This window comes from Maylandia zebra, linkage group LG22, assembly GCF_041146795.1.
Source record: "Maylandia zebra isolate NMK-2024a linkage group LG22, Mzebra_GT3a, whole genome shotgun sequence".
NCBI classification, from domain to species: domain Eukaryota; kingdom Metazoa; phylum Chordata; class Actinopteri; order Cichliformes; family Cichlidae; genus Maylandia; species Maylandia zebra.
In genome coordinates, this window is record NC_135187.1 from 89,207 (window position 1) to 107,500 (window position 18,294).

At 48.4% G+C, this 18,294-nt stretch overlaps 3 protein-coding genes and 1 long non-coding RNA gene across 9 annotated transcripts in view; 1 reads left to right on the forward strand and 3 right to left on the reverse strand.

Annotated features, from left to right (window-relative positions):
* Positions 1–39: 39 nt before the first annotated feature.
* On the reverse strand, positions 40–4,628 carry LOC101471652 (acidic leucine-rich nuclear phosphoprotein 32 family member E). 2 transcript variants are annotated; one of them, XM_012925015.4, is made up of 7 exons: positions 4,206–4,628; positions 2,931–3,080; positions 2,495–2,578; positions 2,255–2,417; positions 2,060–2,181; positions 1,484–1,517; positions 40–1,399 (listed from the first exon to the last, which is right to left on the reverse strand). In XM_012925015.4, exons 1-7 carry the CDS (start codon positions 4,425–4,427, stop codon positions 1,314–1,316), a joined length of 861 nt encoding a protein of 286 aa, XP_012780469.1. In that variant the 5' UTR covers positions 4,428–4,628; the 3' UTR covers positions 40–1,313. The 2 variants fall into 2 exon arrangements, with proteins under 2 accessions (XP_012780469.1, XP_004572281.2); XM_004572224.5 differs by having other exon boundaries at positions 2,495–2,617; positions 4,206–4,602.
* A 343-nt stretch (positions 4,629–4,971) lies between these two features.
* Positions 4,972–15,025, reverse strand: gabpb2a (GA binding protein transcription factor subunit beta 2a). 4 transcript variants are annotated; one of them, XM_076878873.1, is made up of 8 exons: positions 14,885–15,025; positions 12,939–13,046; positions 12,136–12,303; positions 11,861–12,055; positions 8,071–8,224; positions 7,568–7,744; positions 7,366–7,484; positions 4,972–6,623 (listed from the first exon to the last, which is right to left on the reverse strand). In XM_076878873.1, the coding sequence occupies exons 2-8, from the start codon at positions 13,044–13,046 to the stop codon at positions 6,273–6,275; spliced, it is 1,272 nt and encodes a 423-aa protein (XP_076734988.1). In that variant the 5' UTR covers positions 14,885–15,025; the 3' UTR covers positions 4,972–6,272. The 4 variants fall into 4 exon arrangements, with proteins under 4 accessions (XP_076734988.1, XP_076734987.1, XP_076734986.1 ...); XM_076878872.1 differs by lacking the exon at positions 14,885–15,025 and adding an exon at positions 14,080–14,304; XM_076878871.1 differs by lacking the exon at positions 14,885–15,025 and adding an exon at positions 13,600–13,859.
* On the forward strand, positions 14,195–15,341 carry LOC112431822 (uncharacterized). Of its 2 annotated transcripts, XR_013095085.1 has the most exons (3): positions 14,195–14,334; positions 14,899–14,943; positions 15,018–15,341. It is a non-coding gene; the product is annotated as an uncharacterized LOC112431822 (long non-coding RNA). The 2 variants fall into 2 exon arrangements; XR_003022672.2 differs by having other exon boundaries at positions 14,899–15,341.
* Positions 15,342–16,168: 827 nt separating this feature from the next.
* Positions 16,169–18,294, reverse strand: part of mllt11 (MLLT11 transcription factor 7 cofactor) — a 2,977-nt gene continuing 851 nt past the window's right edge. Inside the window, exons 2-3 of the mRNA XM_004572231.4 lie at positions 18,182–18,294; positions 16,169–16,710 (exon numbers count right to left, since the gene is read on the reverse strand). The exon at positions 18,182–18,294 is cut by the window's right edge and continues 60 nt beyond it. Of these exons, the coding sequence (XP_004572288.1) occupies positions 16,624–16,710; positions 18,182–18,294 (200 nt within the window). The 3' untranslated portion in view covers positions 16,169–16,623. The remainder of the gene's footprint in view (positions 16,711–18,181) is intronic.

Consider the following 18,294-nt stretch of genomic DNA (forward strand, 5'->3'; position numbering starts at 1 on the left):
CTTTTTCCCCATTGTCCTGAGCACATCACCACACTCTGCTTTTACTTGTTTAAAATCTTTTATTTAAAACTCAAACACCACAAAGAGTAAAACATCTTGACCCTACAGACAGGGTGAGGGTTCAAAGGTCAGAGATGGGGTTACCTCGCTGCAGATACATCAAAATAAAAAACTTCAAAAACCCCAAACTGAGTCTATTTACAGTATTGCCTTAGAAGTGGTGAGTTCACCCTGACCTCAGCAGGTCACACACTTTGACCTGTTGAATGACAACACACCAGTTCAAAGGCAGCAGGGGGCGCTAACACAGCAACAGTAACGACCACTTCAAAGCGACTGTGGTGAGGAAAAACTAACATAAATAAATAAAGTGTATTTTTCATTTTAGATGGAAGGAGTTTAGTGTAACTTTCTTCAAGCCGTTTAGCCTCTGAAATGCATTAAAAACGATCATAAAACATCCAAATCACACAATTTCAGTTTATTTCACATCAGCTGATATTTTCGGAAGCACCGCCCCGTTTTTCCTGACTGGCTCCTGAATGTTCCAGCTTTTACTCTGATGGAGGAGCTGATATCGTGAAAACTCAAACGCTCCCCTCACGTTCTCAGCTTTATTATTAAACTAATCACTTCCTGTTTCACTGTCATGTTTCTCAGAGCTACTGGCTGTAATTGGGCGCTGAGCTGATCACATTTAGTTATAGATTCAGGGCAGAGAAAGTCAAAGGTCAAACAGTAAAACAATAAAAGGAAGGTCATGAGGAGATTTGGAGAGCGCGCCCTGCTGCTGGGAAGGTGAAAGTGCGTTTATCGGATGGCTGCAGTTCCTGCTCGCAGTAAACCACCAACGAAAACCCGAGCAGATAGCGAGGTGGGGCCGGGCTGATCAGACGAAGCGGGCTTGGACTCATTGGTCTAATTTTCATCTGTCTGTAGCTCTAACACGCTAACGCTGGAAGCTAGTGGCTTTCTGCTGTGTTGGAAGTGTAGGACAAACCATCGGGAGGTCGTTCAGTCCCCTCGGAGGAAACGCCGCCCCTGAAATAATAAAGAAAACGGCGACCAGAGGAGCTGAAACCCACTGAGGACGCGGGAAGCTCAGCAAACTAGCGAGGCGTTCAAACGCGGCTCAAAGTTCGGGGTGGGGAAAAGAGGGAAACGTGGCGTCTTCAGCAGGAAGCGTGGGGTTCGGACAAAATCTCTCAGAAATTCTCTAAAATTAAACACTTGACTCACAAACGCAAACTATCTCAGGGGACGCCGCCGCCAAGGAGAACAGGACGCCACACAGACGGCGGCCAGCTACAAGATTAGACATCATCATCATCGTCATCCTCCTCGCCTTCATCGTTCGCCTGTCTCTTCCTCTTCTGTCCCTGAACGCCCGCCGCATCATCTGCAGAAACAGAACGGACCAATCAGGGCACGCCCCGCCCACCTGGAGCCTAGATACAGCTGCAACACTGAAACACATGCTCACCATCCTCCTCCTCTTCGTCTTCCTCATCGTCATCCTGAGATGAAGCACAGAAAGAAGAGAAGCAGATTTACGTTTCTGACTGGACGCCTCTGACAGGAAGTGAACGAACACGTTATCAGAGGAAACAAATTTAACTCGTCGTCAGGTTCAGAGGACCAAAAGTTCCAAAAACAGATGTAATAGAACATAATGAAAAACAATAATGTAGGAAATAAAAACAAAATGAAATACGTCATAAAAGAAGGATAAACAAATACAAAGAAATGATTACATTACAAATGGAGAAATACAAAAGTGTCGCTTTTGGTGAAAAATTTTTGTTAATGACAAATAGTTGTTTTGGTGCTTTTAATCCTCAAAACTGTCAGTGACGGGGGGCGTGGCTGACAACAGAAGGTTTGGCTGTCCGACACACACACACACACACACACCACACACACACACACTGCGGGGAAACTCGGGGTTCAGGGTCTTGGCCAAGGACACTTTGTCATGCAGACTGGAGGACCTGGGATTGTCTGCTGACCCCAGGATCATCTGCGGCTCCACCTGCAGGATGAAGCTGGATTTGCTCACCTGGTTGGCGCGGTTCACCTGGAAACCCAGCCCCGCCTCTGCACTCTCCGAGCCGTCCTCGTCCTCGTCTTCCTCCTCATCGTACGCGCCAGTTGGCCCCGCCCCGTCCTCGCCATCCTCATCTGCAAACACGCACACGGGCATGACGAAACAGAGACGAGGAGGAGGACGGCGCTCCGTCTGAGCGGGTCTCACCTTCGTCCTCCGCCTCGGAGTCGGGTGCCTCGTTGTCCTCCTGGTCGAAGCCGTCCAGGTAGGTCACCTGGGGCAGCAGCTCAAACACGCTCTCCCGGTACTCCTCCAGAGACGTGATCTCGCAGTTAAACAGGTCAAGGCTCTGCAGGCTCTTCAGGTGTTGCTACAGGAGGAAACGACACGTTAGAACCTCAGAACGTTTCCTCTGTGAGCATGGCTGGAGCAGCGCAAGAACCTCACCAGCGCCTCCACGGTGCTCAGCTCCTTGATCTTGTTCCCACTCAGGTTCAGGTAGGTCAGGTTTGGACATTTCTCCGACAGCATCTCAAGAGAACCCGACAAATTGTTATCGCTCAGTTCCAACTGAGGGGGAGCAAAGACAAGAATGTCAGGAAAACCATCCGCCACAGTCCATGTGTGAAACAAAAAATTAGGATTTCTTCCTTTTCACTTTGTGGGTCCACTACACCTTCATTTACACATTAATTTAGCAGATTTTGATTTTGGTGGCATTGGTTCTTCATACTGCCAGTTACACCTGTCAAAGCACAAAGGCCCCCTGCTCGTTAGATCTCTCCCACCCGCAGAGGGTGCTCTCTGACCTCAAACCCAATCTCCTTCTTCCCCCTGAAAATGTTTGAATGCACCGTTGATGAGGTCAGACAGGTGAGCTCACCTTGCGTAGTTTGGGCAGCGAGGGCAGCTTGGCGAACGAGGTCAGACCAACGTTGACCATGCTGAGGAACTCGAGCTCCGTGAACTCATCGGTCAGACCGTCGACCTCGCCGTCTGCTGAGCGGCTGTTGTCCAGCACCAGCTCTGCGATCTGAGGACAGAGCAGAGCATGATGGGACATAAGCCTCTGTGTGCGTTTTATTAATCAGTTTGAACATGAAGTATTGATGAACCCTATACCTGACTGTACAGAAGACAGAACGTGATAGATGTGATATTTGTTTATTTATCAGTTTATAAGTCAAGCCCGAGTTAACACGAGGACCACAGTCGAGGTCATTCTGAGCCTGTACAAATTATTAATTATACTTACAGGTTGCCTGGCAACTCATATTGATTAAGAAGGCTGCTGTAACATGAGCCAGAGCGAGCCAGGCGTGATGGACAGGTAAACACTCACACTTATAATCAGAGTGGGCGGAGAGTGTGGAAAACCAATCAGAGCAAATAAAGGTAAACCCAGTAGAGATGGCTCGACAATGCAGCTGAACAGGTGAGTGCAGAGCAGGTAGTTATCTACATGTAAATTAGCCCTTTTGTCACGTTTGATCGTCCACACAGCCTCCGTCAGCTGGATCAATAATCTGATCGGAGATCAGGGTTAGTGACGTTGACTCTCGCTGGCTTCCTGTTTATGTAACGCGCCCGCACCCCCTCCCGGCTCCTGTAGGGAGGGGGCGGCACTCACCATCTGCTCCCCCCCCCGAATGGCGGAGCGTGTTATTCAACTGCTGCGGCTTATATAACGCATAAGCGCGCGCACGCGGCACCATACGACGGGCGCACGGACTCCGGTACTTCGCTGTAACGGAGATTAGGACATTCCCGAGCAGTAATCCAGCCCTAATCTGCAAGGCTAAAACCGGTTACCCGGTACTCTCGTTACAGTTACGGCCCGCAGGGTCCGCCAGGAGAGAACATTTCCGCGGTTAATCCGCTTCTGTGACCCGGTACCGCCTCTGAAACGAGCTCCGTGTCGCTGTCCCGGAGGCTCCGAGGAGCGGTCTGTTCCGGGACTCACCGTCCACCCTAGGCGGGTTACCCTGCCTCCTCACGCCGGACCCGCTGGGATTAAGACTATAAACCCGCTGCTATTCGGACGGCCAGAGCTGAAGGATGCTCCGCATCCCGTCGTGACCGTCAGCTGGACGCCCGAGAGCGGGCACCCGGACCCCGGGCGCACCTGGCGGGCCACATCAAAGACCGAACGGCTCACCTCCGCCGGGTTCCGGTTCCGCAGCTCCAGGGTGATCCTCTTCTTCATGTCCATGCTGTGGCGGTGAACGGCTGACGGCGTCCCGGGGTCGGAGCGGTGCCTGCCTTCCTCTGCTGGCTGCCGTTCGCCTACTGATCCTCCATGATACGGCGAGCCCCGCCCACCAACCCACGGGGTTGGACGTGCACGCCTGAGCCACCGCTGATTGGACGGCGGGCACATCAATCAGACTTGATTAGGTCTAGTCCTACCAGATAGGTCGTTTGTCATGAAACCCAGACGGCACTGCAAAGCTTCATGGGAGTTGCAGTTTAATCGCACAAAAGCTTCCTTTTTCTTTCATTGAATTAAAGAAAGATCAGAGTGAAATAAAGCAGTTCTAATAAAAAAAAATGAACCGCTCTATAATTATTTACAGGACGGAAGCGCTGCACTAGTTTCAAGAGTATGAATACAATTAAACTTGACTTTACAGCTGGCTCAAATGCATCATGGATATAAAACTTAAACATCATTGTAATCATTTTGCCATCACAGCAGCAGCTGGCCCTTGTTGCTTTGTCAGTCTCCCAGCACTCATCACCCCTGTTACCAATTAAGTTTGTGCAGAAAACACTTGAATGCAAAAATCAGAGCCTGGATGCCACGGTGTCCAGCTCAGTTCTTCATCCAGAATCAGGGACGCGTTGTTCATTCGCCTGTAAGCTACAGGACAGGAGCTAAACTAAAACAGGACATTTCCTTAAGGTCAGTAAACACCTCGCTATTAGCTTATGAAACAAGCTTTTATTGAAAGGAAGAAGCGTTTACCTGAGATCACAGGTACACAGGCAGCCGCCATCATCATCATGAAGCATTAAGGTACAGTTTACAAAAATACAAATTTATATGTACACTGAAAAAGTCGACGTCACTGAGTGTATAAAAATGGCTGAAGTTATACAGGTGATGGAGGACAGGTGTGTTCTCAGGTGGGCTTCTATAAGGGAGCAGGCTGGGCAGACATGAGCCTCGCAGAGGAGCACTCCTGCAGCCTCAGGTGTGACATCGCCTATCTCTGAAATGAAAAAGTGAGCGGTGGAGCAGTGCAGGTGAGGCACACTGTCCAGGATCAGGCAAGCTCAGCTATACTTGACACTTTTCACCTGGCAGGCCAATTAAGGTTTCCATTTCCTGTCTAGAGTATCCTGGAATGAATTAGCGTTTAGCACTTCCTGTCCTGACAGGAAGTGAAAGATTCTAACAGGAAACACATTATTCACGGTGAAGCATTTACACAGAACAGCTGTTTGCTTACGAGACAGCTGTGGCGGTGACCTTGAGGTGATGTGACCAGTCTGATGTTGGTGTAAAAATCAAAACATGTAAGTGTCACAAACCAAAGTGGGAGGAGTTAAAAGACCAAATTTAAGGACGGTTATGTAGATGAGTGAGGTGGAGGAGGGTGGAGCAGGGCAGCGTCACACTGCTGGTCATGTGACTTCAGTAGTGACATCAATAGTCACCTGACCTTAGCGTGCCCCTTTAGAAACCACCTGGAAACAACATCATAATTAATGAACAGAGTCCATGATGGAGCTGGTTCAGCTCAGGTCAAAGGTCACAGGAAGACAGAGTAACGCTTCCTGCAGCTCATGAACACAAGGTCACATCGGAAGAACACAGCAGAGTCCGAGCATTCCTGGAAAACCGGCTCCTTTCACAGCACCCTCCGCTGGATGGTGAAGGGGGTAAAGCGGGTGTGAGTGGCAGGAATCAGTCCATAGAAGGAACATTTGAAGAAGCTTCCTCTCTGCCAGCGCCGGGCAGAGGAAACACGTTAAAGCGGCATTCGGGGAACAAATGGCTGAGGGTAAACAAGGTCCCTCTTCCTCCTTGGGTCATCAATGTCCTCTACGCGGCAGCCATTTTGGACCCTGCTGAAAAAAAGAAGTGAAAGGTTTCTAAACCGGGGAGTCTGGATGGCGCTGAGCCGAACTCCGCCCCCTGTTGAAGCATGTGTCACGCCAGGATCAGGTCTTTTTGTGGGCATGAGTACATCGTGCAAATCCCGCCTGCTGCGCTCCGTTAGGAGCTCACCTCCGTCGCCTCTCCCCCCGCCTCCACCAGCGTCACTTGACCCTCCTCTCCCTCCATGATGATGCCCCCCTCCTGCAGCACCACCATCTCGCCCTCCTCCTCCACCACGCCGCCAGATCCCTCCTCCTCATCCTCCTCTCCTCCCACCACCTCCTCGGGGCTGGCAGCAGCGTTGGTGGCGCCAGCCGCCGTGTTTGCGGTGGCGGTGCCAGCCTGACTCTGGGCCATGGCCTCCAGCTTGATGCGGTACTCCTCCGCCTCCTGCTCCTTCCTCAGCAGCTGCTGTCGGTACTCCTGCGCCTTCCTGTTGGCCTCCTGCAGCTGCCTCTGCAACAGCTCCTGCAGGAAAACAAATAATCCTCATCGATCAGCACAAAACCATACAGACCAGCGCACCCCACCCAAACCACGGAGAGAAACCCATGTGGTGTGACGTGTGCACACGTATTGAATGCTGGTGTGGTTTCAGACATTTGTAGCACTGAGGGGATTTCGAAAGAGGAAATTGTCAGATTCATGAAACTGGACTTCAGGTTTGGACATCACGCTCGAGGATCACGCCGTACGCATTTGCAACTCTTTTGGGGAAATTTCGCTCCAAACTAACCCACACTGTGAACCCACCCACAGCACCGGCTCACAAATGATCCCCGATTCAAATCCAATTCAATTACAGCGGGGCAACGACAACGGTCTAACTTCCTGTTGGGTTTGTGGCGTGGTTCCAAGAGGCACGGCCATGTTAACGGCGCTACAGAGCCATATTCAAAATAAAAGCATTGGATGAAATCAACTTTAGATCCACACACAGTGGAGCTGGCACACATCATTCAGGCGAACACAGCTCTGCAGGTTTATACAAATCTCTCACACACACACACACACACACACACACACACACACACACACACACACACACACCTCTCTTTATGGTCCCTCAAGACTACAGTGGGTCATTGGCAGGGTGACATCTTGTTAGGCCTGGGGTCAGTGTTGTTTTCTATACACTGTAAAACGCAGCTCGCTGAAACTGTGAGCGGCGTTCAGAGGTCACTGATCACAGTGTGGAGGCGGCGCTCACCGTCTCTCCCGTGTTGTTGTGGTTGTTGGTCACCTCCAGCTTCCTCTTCCTGGAGGGCGGGGGCTGCGGCTCCTCCGTCACCACCTCCTCTGTCACAGTGTTGGCAGGCACGGCAAGCACTGGATAAGATAAAATAAAAATCAGGATGTAAATGGCCTCAGGACTTCCCGCCACTTCCTGTTCAAAGGCATCAGCATCATACTCTGCTGTCCATGCTGCATGGTGACGAAGAACGGCTGTGCCATCCCTCCTGTTGTCTGCAGGTTTCCGTGCTGGTCGGTTACTATGGTGATGACCCTCTGACCACCTTCGTTTACGACGGTGGCGTGCTGGATGTTGGAGTCAAGAGCGCTGGCAGCCATCGCTTCCTCAGAGTCTCCTGAAAAACAAAAGGGGGTCGTTACAGCGATGCGGTCTGCGGCTTCTCATCGGTGTCGGGGACCGCGGTACTGTTTGTGCAGCATTTCAAAAATGGCGTGAAGGAGGTGCTCTCGTGACTCACAGAGTATTTCCACTGACCAGCCATTCGGTGGCAAGAAATCTGCTGAGGTTGCATTTTTGGATCGCTTGGAAACCCCGGTGTAGTAAGTACTGAAAAATGACCAGGTGCTACCACCGTGTCAAGCTGTGACGTGCCGACCAAAGAGGTAGAGATGGAAAAGGGCTCTGTGTGTGTGTGTGTGTGTGTGTGCGCACACATCTCACCTGCATTGGCCTTGTTGAGCAGCTCGGCCAGGTTGACCACGCCCCCCTGAATGGCAGGTATGCCCTGGATGATGAACTGTGGTTGGTTGGTGGTGCTGCTCGTCTCCACATTCATGCTCACCTGGTTCATATTCACCTGATTCTGCATGCCCTCCTACACACACACACACACACACACACACACACACACACACACACACACACACACACACACACAGTGAAGCATTCATTAATTTAAAGGTGCCTTTTTCTGCATTTCTACCTCCGCAGAATCAACCAATCAGGAGGCTTCTGTTAGTAGCATTTTATTTATCCTCACTCTGGCGCCATCAGGTGTGCGCAGGTGCTTTGTACTGAAAGGCAAAGACCCTACAATCATACAAAGTAACCCCACCCACTTCCTGTAAACACTGTACAAAGACACAGGAGAGACTTTTGGAACGCCCCCCATGTCCTTTTCTTCTGCCGGCTGTGGGTGTAAAGGGGTTGGGATAGGTTAGGATCCAGGCTGCTATGATTCCTATTTCCTGTTATGAGGGGAGATGTTATCAGAACGTGTGATTGCATGATCACCTTGGTCACCTATAGCATGTCAGAGTTTCTGGCTTCGATCCTAAGCCCGTTGGTCGGCAGCTCTGAACATCCAGACATGTTGAGTCATTATGGAGGCAGATGAAACCATGGTCTCATTCCATGTTACACCTCTCTTCGCTTGCATCCCAGTCACTGAAGTGTTGGAGGTAGTTCGTAATAGAGCAGGGCGATATGGCCAAAAATATTTATCACGATATATACATTTGAAAATTTGCGATAACAATATAACTGACAAATTGAAAATAAAACAAAAAACCCATCCATTTGTTTTCACTTAAAAAAGCAGCTGTTTTTTTGTGCATTAAAGCTATAAAAACATTTAACAGTGCAAATGTAATGTAATAACATAATGTAATAAATTCTGTTTTCATGGATGCCTGGATGTTAAACTTCATAGTTACACCTGGTAAAACAGCTACGCTGATCATTTTATTAAGGATGAAAGAATTTAGACAGTTATCAACCACTTCAGCCCCATGCCCCTGGTACCGGGGGCAAAAAGGAGGAGATCACGTTTAATTGGTTATAACACGGGGTGAGAAATATAAGTCCAGACATGTGGTGTCCACAGAAACCTCTGAATCTCAGCTAAAATGTCATATAAACCATTTCTACAACCACCAAATACATTGAAAACAAGCCATGATTAAACGAGCAGTTATGTAAATGCGCAGAAGACTGCTAAACAAACAAAACCGAACCGGAAATTCTCCAGACTTCATGTAACCGGCTAAAGATAGACTGGTTAGCTTCCAGGGCTATCACTGACTCCACACACCAAGCTTCACCACGATCAGACCAAAATTCACTGAATGAACCGCAAAAGAAAACCACAAAAACACACAGCGGCGCAAATACGCTAAGACAGAGATTGGCTTACCCAGGGCTGTAATTTTTCACTGTTTCACTTTAGAAACATAAATCTTTGCACAGATGATGTTTATATGTTGGTTACTGAAATTCTGGAACCAAATGTGATCTGAGGCATATTTTTAAAAGGGTTATATGCTAAAAATTTTAAAAAGAATTACGCAAGGATAAAATCTACTTACTTTTTCTGTGTTCCAGTCTCAGTAACTTTGACACAGTAATATCTGCTTCAATAGTTACACCTCTGATGAAATCTCACAAGTGTTAGCTTTATTTTGATACCAAGATTGTAAGCACAGAGTTTGTAATTGCAGAGAAATAACCAATTAAATTTGGGCATTGATTTTCGAGCATGAAGCTCAGAAACCCCCTTCAGGCTTAAGAGGTTAACTCTCAGTGATGGTGCAGTGTTCGTTTGACTTTGGGACCTGAAGCTGACGGAGGTTTGGACCCAGATTACTCCCTGATTTAAGAGCACCTCCGTCCGACAAATATGGCAATAACGACGCCCGCTTGCATGTTCTACAAAAAAAAAAAAAAAAAAGTGCTTTGTTGTGTATCTGGCAGACAACACCAAACCAGTTCCACATCACTGAAGTTGCAGCATTTTTACAAACCAATTCTGGTTCATCCGTTTCACTCAACGAGCCGCTTTCCCCCTTCTCATTCTCTGTTGCTGCCATGCTTTTTCCACCATGTGCGTATTATAAACAAAGGCACTGCGCGTGCATGTTTTACCCGTATTCTATCACAATATTTTATTTTGTTATCATTGCCTAACATTGTACCGGTATTACCGTGAACGGTATAATATGGCCCAGCCCTAGTTCGTAAGAGATTACAGGATAACCCCAACCTCAGCAACAGGACCACTCTCAGCATCGACTACATGTGTTTGAACTGTGTCTTCATTTCATCCGTTTCAGAAGTGGAGAAGAGGGCTTTGCTATCCTACCCTGGAACATCACCAAGCCATTGGTTCAGGTATGTGGATGACACCTGGGTGAAAATCAAATCTCAGGACGTTCCACAATTCACGGATTACATTAACTCGGTGGACCGACACATCAAATTCACCAGGGAGGATATGAAAAGTGGCAGGTTAGCCTTCTTAGACTGTGAGATTTCCATCAGTAATGGGGGACATCTAAAAGCTGACGCACAACTGCCGCCCAAGCGAAAACCTGTAGTGATCCCGTACATGTCAGGCGTATCGGAGCAGCTGAGACACATTTTTTCTAAACACCGCGTCTCTGTGGCTTTTAAACCCCAAAAATTGGCCCACCCCAAGGATCTGACAGCCCATTGTTCCTTCAGTGGGGCTAGTTTTAGTCATTGTGCAAATGTCCCGTTTATAAGGTTGGAAACCTGCAGTCAGCTGAGACTGAAGAAGTCACCTGGATGATGACGAAGGGTCCAGATGAATAGAATTAACCTTTTGAGAAGTGCATGTGTGGCGCGGCTGTGGGGGACGCGGACACACCCGAGCAGCAACCGCACCTCAACAGCTTCAAAGCAGAGTGCACTGGGTCCCGTTGTTGTCGTTGGTGTGTGTTAGACAGCAACTGAAAAGCTGCAGCCGTGTGTGAGGTACGACAACCAGAAATAAAAGTGCTGAAAATGTGGTCGTCTCTGCCACGCGTCTGTCACGGTACAATTAGCTCAGACCTCTGTGTGTTTACAGCAAAGCTTGTCATTAAAGCAGGATTTCACAGCAGCAACAAACTGAACTCAGCTTATTTTTCACAGCAGTGTGCACACACAGCGCCTCTCTGCAGTAAACAACAAGTGAAACAAAGACAAGTGTGTTAGTCTGTCGGATTATTGACTGAGTGTTTGTGCTACTGAAGCACAGTAACACAAGTGCTGTCATCACTCGAGCTGCTCTCAGCTGACTGACGGTGTCACGGACGTGAAACGGCTGTAAATAAATTCTATCAGTGACTGCAGCACAGAAACTCTCAGCAGCTCACTGCACCAGACGGAAAATGTTGTTATAATGAACATTGATCCATTGTTCCAGTCTGCTGCTATGAATTATGGGATAGCGTTTTCTGCTCCCCTTTCATAAAGAACACTCCAGTGTCTCCTCTGCTAAAGGAGGCAATAAAGGAAGCATTAAAGATCCTTTCCTCAGACAGCTCTGATTACAGCCTCCCGGCAACAAACATTCCTACACAAAACAACTCGGGCGAAATGTCTGCCTCACCTGATCTCCGGGCAGCCTGAAAGTCTCTGTTATCGACCTCGCTGCAGAGTGCGAGCACACCTGTAACCTTTCTGTCACACTGAAACCTCAATGTTCTGCTTCTGCTTGTCGACTCACCTGCAGCAGCAGCATCAGCTCCGTGTTCTGGATGTCCATGGCGATGTCGAATGGCGTCTTGTCGAATTTGCTGAGCGCGTGTACGTCAGCGCCGTGCTTGATGAGCGTTTCAGCCACGCTGTGGTGCCCATGCTGTGCTGCCCAGTGCAGCGCCGTCATCTTCAGCATGTCTTTGGCGTTGATGTCAGCGCCGTTCTAAAAGGGAGGTCCACATATGTCAAAGATCACAGCGCTTAGAGCACACAGAGCCTTCCAATGAAGACAAGCCGTCTTACCCGGACCAGCAGCTCCACGATGACCGTGTGTCCCTCGGCGGCAGCCATATGCAGCGGGGTGCGGTCCACTTTGGTGCGGGCGTCTCTGCTGACACCGGCCCTCAGCAGGACGTCGGCAGTGGAGTAATGGCCGTGCTGAGCGGCCAGGTGGAGCGGGGACGTCCCAAGCTGAAGGTGAGTGAGAAGGAGCCAGAACAGGTGAGCTCAGGTGCAGCTTTCTATCTCAGAGTCTCAGAAACAACTCTTTTTCAAGGTTCAAGTCCCACCCTTCATCCACTCACTTCCGCGTATCCTGTTCAGGGGCGCTGGAGCCTATCCCAGCTGTCTTAGGGTGAGAGGCGGGGTACACCCTGGACAGGTTGCCATTCTGTTGCAGGGCTAACACATAGACACAGGCAACCACTCACATTCACACCTAACTTTAACCTAACCCGCTAACAAGTCTTTGGACTGTGGGAGGACGCCGGAGTACCCGGAGAGAACCCACGCAAACTCGACACAGAAAGACCCCGGCCTGATGGTGGAACTGAACTCTTGCTGTGAGGCAACAGTGCTAACCACTGTGCCGCCTGCTGACGTTCCCATCCCATTATTAGTGCTATTTATATATATATTTATTTATATATACAGTACACAACTGTACAGTTGTGTACTGTATTTATTCTTATTGTATTCTAATTTTTGCCTCATAACTTTTGCACTGTCCACTTCCTGCTGTGACAAAACAAATTTCCCACGTGTGGGACTAATAAAGGTTATCTTATTTAAAAAAAAAAAAAAAAAAGCATGCAGCAGAGTCTCACCCAGTCAGTGGTGAACGGCGCCCCGTTGGCCATCAAATTTCGAACTTCGTCATCCTGACCTTTCCGGGCTGCCTCTAGCAGCCGCTTCCCCAAATCGACCAGCGACATCTGCAGAAAGGGATCGATACAGCTGATCAATTCTCCCAATCAGTAACTTCAGGCATCCTCAAACAGCCAATGAAAGCTGCAGTGTCCATCCTTTATTTGCAGGGTGTTGTTTATGACCAACAAAAACCTTTAATTCAACATTTCTTAAAAACACTGTTTAACTTCTCTCAGCCTGTCTGATTAAACAACTCCTTCAAACGTACCAGCTCGCTTATCTGAAGCTAACAGTTAGGTGTCTATTATCGGACACACATGGTTCATCTGCGCCTGCTCCGTCGGTAAGGCTCAAGTTGAAGTTGCCCGCTTATGTTTTAAGAGCAGAAATGTAAAGTGTGTTTGCTAACATCTACTCATGTGCAGTGGGTTAGCTCCTCTTTAAAAGACACAAAGAACAAAAACCTGTGTGTGTCGGATAACGGGTCCGTAGCTGAGGGTTTAGCACGGCAGGGCTACAGAAACCTGCTAAAGTGCACCAGGGGGCTGACTGAACCCCCCCAGGCCCGCTGTGAGCGGGTTGTGGAGGCTCACACCCGACCGAATGCTTTTATTTTACCAGAACGTGCCCCAGGCCGTGTCCGATAATGGAAATCGGGTAGTCACACCGCTCTCGTGATTGCGAAACAGCAGAGAAGGACGAGATTCCTCTCCGCGGCCGAGGAGCCATTTTAGGCGCCTCGACGGGCAGAAAAATTCCGCCATGAGCTGCGTCGCCCCGCACAGCCTGTCCGTGCTCTTCTTCGCCACCCGCACCGCCGCCACGGTCACAACAACACCGACAGGAAACCGTTTGATATTAAGTTGCTGGTTTTCCGGGGGAAGTCACACAGAAATTTCCTATTTTACACGCGGAGAAAAAACTACTTCCACATCCGGTTAGTCGGTGTTGTCGGAGCGCGCGCAGTCATACCGCTCACCGGAGCCTCGTGCGGAAAGGTTGACTCCGGCGCGCGCAATTCCACCTTCGTGCGGAGGACGCGAGCCAGAGCACGCGGGCGGCTGTGGTCCCGCGGCGGCCGACGAAGGGAGTACTTACCGGCTCCAGGTTTGTGGGGCCGCGCTACTCCTCGCTGCTAACCTTAGCGGCTCGATGCTAGCCGCCCCACCGTGGGCGTCTGCGGGAGCTTGTGCTTGTTTTGTGATTCGTGCTACGGAAGAATGGGTGCAGTCAGGCGTACACTTCAAGACTAGAACCGCACCAGAACATGAATACCGAACACTAAGAGAGCTTGGCCCGTCCGACTCTAGCGAGTCTGTTTACGGAGAAAAGTTAACGAGACGCGGCCGGATGGTAAGGGTGTAACCTTCAAAATAAGAGCCTTTACAGCGGTCCAGTGATTTAAATGTTTTTGTAAAACTGTAAACCGTCATCATCGCACTCCTGTCAGCGTTAGGACTATTAACAGGGATTGTTTAGATTAATGCCATTTAGTATTTGTGAATTAAATATGTTTCCTGAAAATTCTGAGTAAAGATCTTAAAGTGCATTTCAATCATTTGGTAGCCCTCAATAACAACATTCAGCCAACAGGCTTTGGAAGTGAAGAAAACCAGACATTATTGTCATGAAGATATCTGCCTATAGTCCGTTTTTGACGAAAATGCAGGTAAAATTCATATTACAACTAATGTAAATTTATAGTATTTTCCCCTCGGCTAATTAATAGCCAATAAACTACTGATTAACGGTAAAAGTGTACCTGAAATCCACAGTTGGACCGTACACTATTTTATGTTGAAAGTGTTCAAAGGAAGTGTGGTCCTCTGTAAAGCTTATAGCTATGTTAGCCGTTAGCCTGCGCGCATGTAAGCTGGAACAAGTTAAAATAAAGCTGCTTTACCTTCTTATCTCAAGGTTCTCGCGATCGTACGCCTCCTGGCGTGGATGGGACCCGGAAAGGTGCGCTTATCTGCTCAGAAAACCTTCACAAACAGGTATTTTTTTTAAAAAAAAATGTTTAATGTGCTACAAAGATGGCGGCCCCGCGACACCGGAGGTGGAAGCCGGAGAGTGTTAACCTGCCAGGGGGCGGGCTCTGTGCCGGCGGAGGCGAAGAGATCTGAGGTCAGTTTGAAGAACAGAGTGTGCATCACAGGGCTGTGATGCAGTGACCGAGGCTGACCACAGATCAGCCAACAGGAGAGGCTGATTCCCGCCTGCGCAGCAAAGAAGAGTACGACATGTTGGGAGTAGTAGAAGAAGAGTCGTGCGTTTTGTTTTCTGGAATTTCACATTTAAATATGTATAAATTAAGTTCTTAAATTATTCATAAATCTCCAATAAAAAAAGAAAAGTGATAGTCTGTTCGACGTGTTTCGATTATTTAAAGGGATAATGGGTTTTTGTGAGCTGTCACGTTGGACAGGACAGATGTGTGCGTTTTCTCTGAGATGATCTATGACCCCAGGTGATCATAGAAGAAGAAAATTATCTTGATGCATGATTAACCTGAGAGGAATCAGACCAATAAGACCTGATGTTTGGAGACGTGATTGGTCAAATAAATGCGTGTCAGCCGGGTTTTGATCTGAAAGAGCTTAAACCTCCACTTTCGATGTTCAGGTGTGAAACATAAGAAAGTACTTCTAATCAGGTAACAGCACAGACCTGCTGATGGCTCAGGTGCGTGGGCAGCTCTGCTAAATCCTGCAGCAGAGATCACAGAGAAGCACACCTGGGTTTCCTGTCAGTTGCACCTGTAGCGCCTATGGACCAATCAAACGCTGTTTAACAGGTGCAGGGAGGTTTGAAGCTCTGAGGCACATGATAGAAATCAAGTTGTTTCTTCTGTGATGTTCGACTCCGTTAACCATAATCCACCACCAGGCGCCGGGCACAAGAAGAAAGAGGTTCTGTTCAGAGGATCATTTTTCAGGAGCTGCTGATCAAATGTATTGATTATCCGACTCATTCTGTAATCATCAGCAGGTGATGAGGTAATCACTCGGGTATGTGCTGTGAACATTACTCAGTGATGTCACAGAGGTGTTTCTGACCCTGAAGCTGAACACGAATTTATTCGTCGTGTATGACGAGGTTTACTCCATAATTCACATACATGGCCAGTTAATGATCGTGTGACTTTATTAGTTACTTTTACTGTAATAAAAGCCAAACTTACGAGTAACTGTGGACTTTTTTATTGTTGTTGGCAGGAGTGCGAGGTTTGATTACAGCTACACAAATAAATAAATAAATAAATAATAAACAGGGCAGACTGTGAGGTTAACCTGAACAGCTGTAACAAAAGAAAAGAGGCACAGATGAAACAGAACAATGTGATCTTCACAGGCGTCTGTTCAAAAACCAGAAAATTAAAAAGCCTTGTCACACCAGTCACATCATCTCCTTCAGTTCTGCAGGTGAACCTCACCTGAGAGGGTGACGCAGTTCTTCAAACATCAGCTGCTCCATCACAAGTCAAATTTATTTTACCAAACGATAATCAAAGGGTTCAAAGAGCACCACACTTCCTGTTCCACCCAGGAAGAAAACTGGAAGTGTGGTGCACCTAACGTGCTGTCCTGCAGACCCTGCATCTTTGCTTCAGTGTGGTCTGAGGTCAGAGGTTAGCTGGCTTCACAGCAGCAGGTCAGCGAGCAGGGCGTCCACAGCGGCAATCGGAGCTCTCCAGTAATTAAAGGAGGAGAACTCTGACAGCTCCCTCTGCAGGAGACACAGGGAATGACACATTTCAGTTAACAACAGGTCTCTGTACAGCGCAGCCCAAGGGCAAAATCCAAGAGGGGAGTAAACTCTACATGCAGAAAGGCTAACTTACATCTATGTTAGATCCTGAGAGCAGGGCTCAATGGTGTAACTTCATGTGTGAAGTTTTAAAAACAGCGCCCCCTCCAGTCAGTACGGAGCCTGCCATTAACTAGTGACAGGATCGATACCTCAGAGCAGGGGTGGCCAACTCCAGGCCTCGAGAGCCGGCATCCTGCAGGTTTTAGACCTCACCCTGGGTCAACACACCTGAATCAAATGATTGGTTCATTACCAGGCCTCTGGAGAACTTCGAGACATGCTGAGGAGGTCATTTAGCCATTTGAATCAGTTGTGTTGGCTCAAGGACACATCTAAAACCTAAAGGACACCGGCTCTCGAGGCCTGGAGTTGACCACCCGTGCCTCAGAGGAAAATAAGGACAGTGAAGCTAAACATCAGTGTGAGGGAATCACTGTAGTGCTGCAGCAGTCAGTTCATGTTAAACCAGGATCTACTGTCACTTTACTGTCTGTGTCTACAGCAGGAAATGGCTGTTGGGCTAAAATCCAGCTGTTAGCTGTGATGTTGGGATTTGTGGAGGAGAGCCTGAGTCACGTGGAGTCAGAAACTCTGCAATCAGAGCTATTTTATGCAATAAAATAAATAAAATAATCTGTTTTTACCCAAACACTCTTTATCCAAAGAGTTTACGACATACATAACTACATCACACCACTTTCGTACCATCAGCACGTCTGCAGGGAAAACAGCTTCCTCGCGTCATCTGACTGACTGCATTACTTCATATTAGCAGTGAGGAAAAGTGAAGCCCCCGTGTAAGTGAAGGACGTGGAGATTTCTTTCCTGTGGACATGATGTCAGGTTTCCACTCTGCTTTTGTCTGTGGTGTGACACGCGTGCAGTAACCGTGATGTTGGAAACTGTGGCTGTGTGGGGCAAAGAGAGAACAATTTATTGTTGGCTCGGCCGGGAGAGGAAAGTCTGGAGTGTGGACTTGAGCTTGTCGGTCTGGTGAACCCAGAGTCACCTGATATGTGTAGTGTCTCATGTCCTCTGGAAACAGCCAATGGAAGCACTCACAGCACCACCCACAGGAACTGTACACTAAATCTACATGCAGGTGCAGATAAAGCAGCTGGAGCTGGAGCTGAAGCTGGAGCGTCTCCATTAGAAGCAATATTTCCTTTGTTTGTGTTCGCACTTTCTCAGCAGGAGTGTGTTCACCTGCTGTGAGGTAAATACACCTGGAACTGATCACATGATCAGGCCTGCAGTACTTTGAAAACTGCTGTCAGAGATTTGAGTGTTGTATCACAGATTTTTCCCAAATAATGATTTGGGAAATATCGGCTCGTCGGACACTGCTCAGTGGGACATTTTCATGTGTCACCTGTTTTAGCCTCACCTCTTCATCACAGCTCCACAGCTCCAGCGTCTTCTTCTCCCTTCCCTTCCCGCTGTTGGCCGCCTCACAGTCTATCAAACCCAGGTCCTCCAGCTCAGATAGGTCGAGAGCCG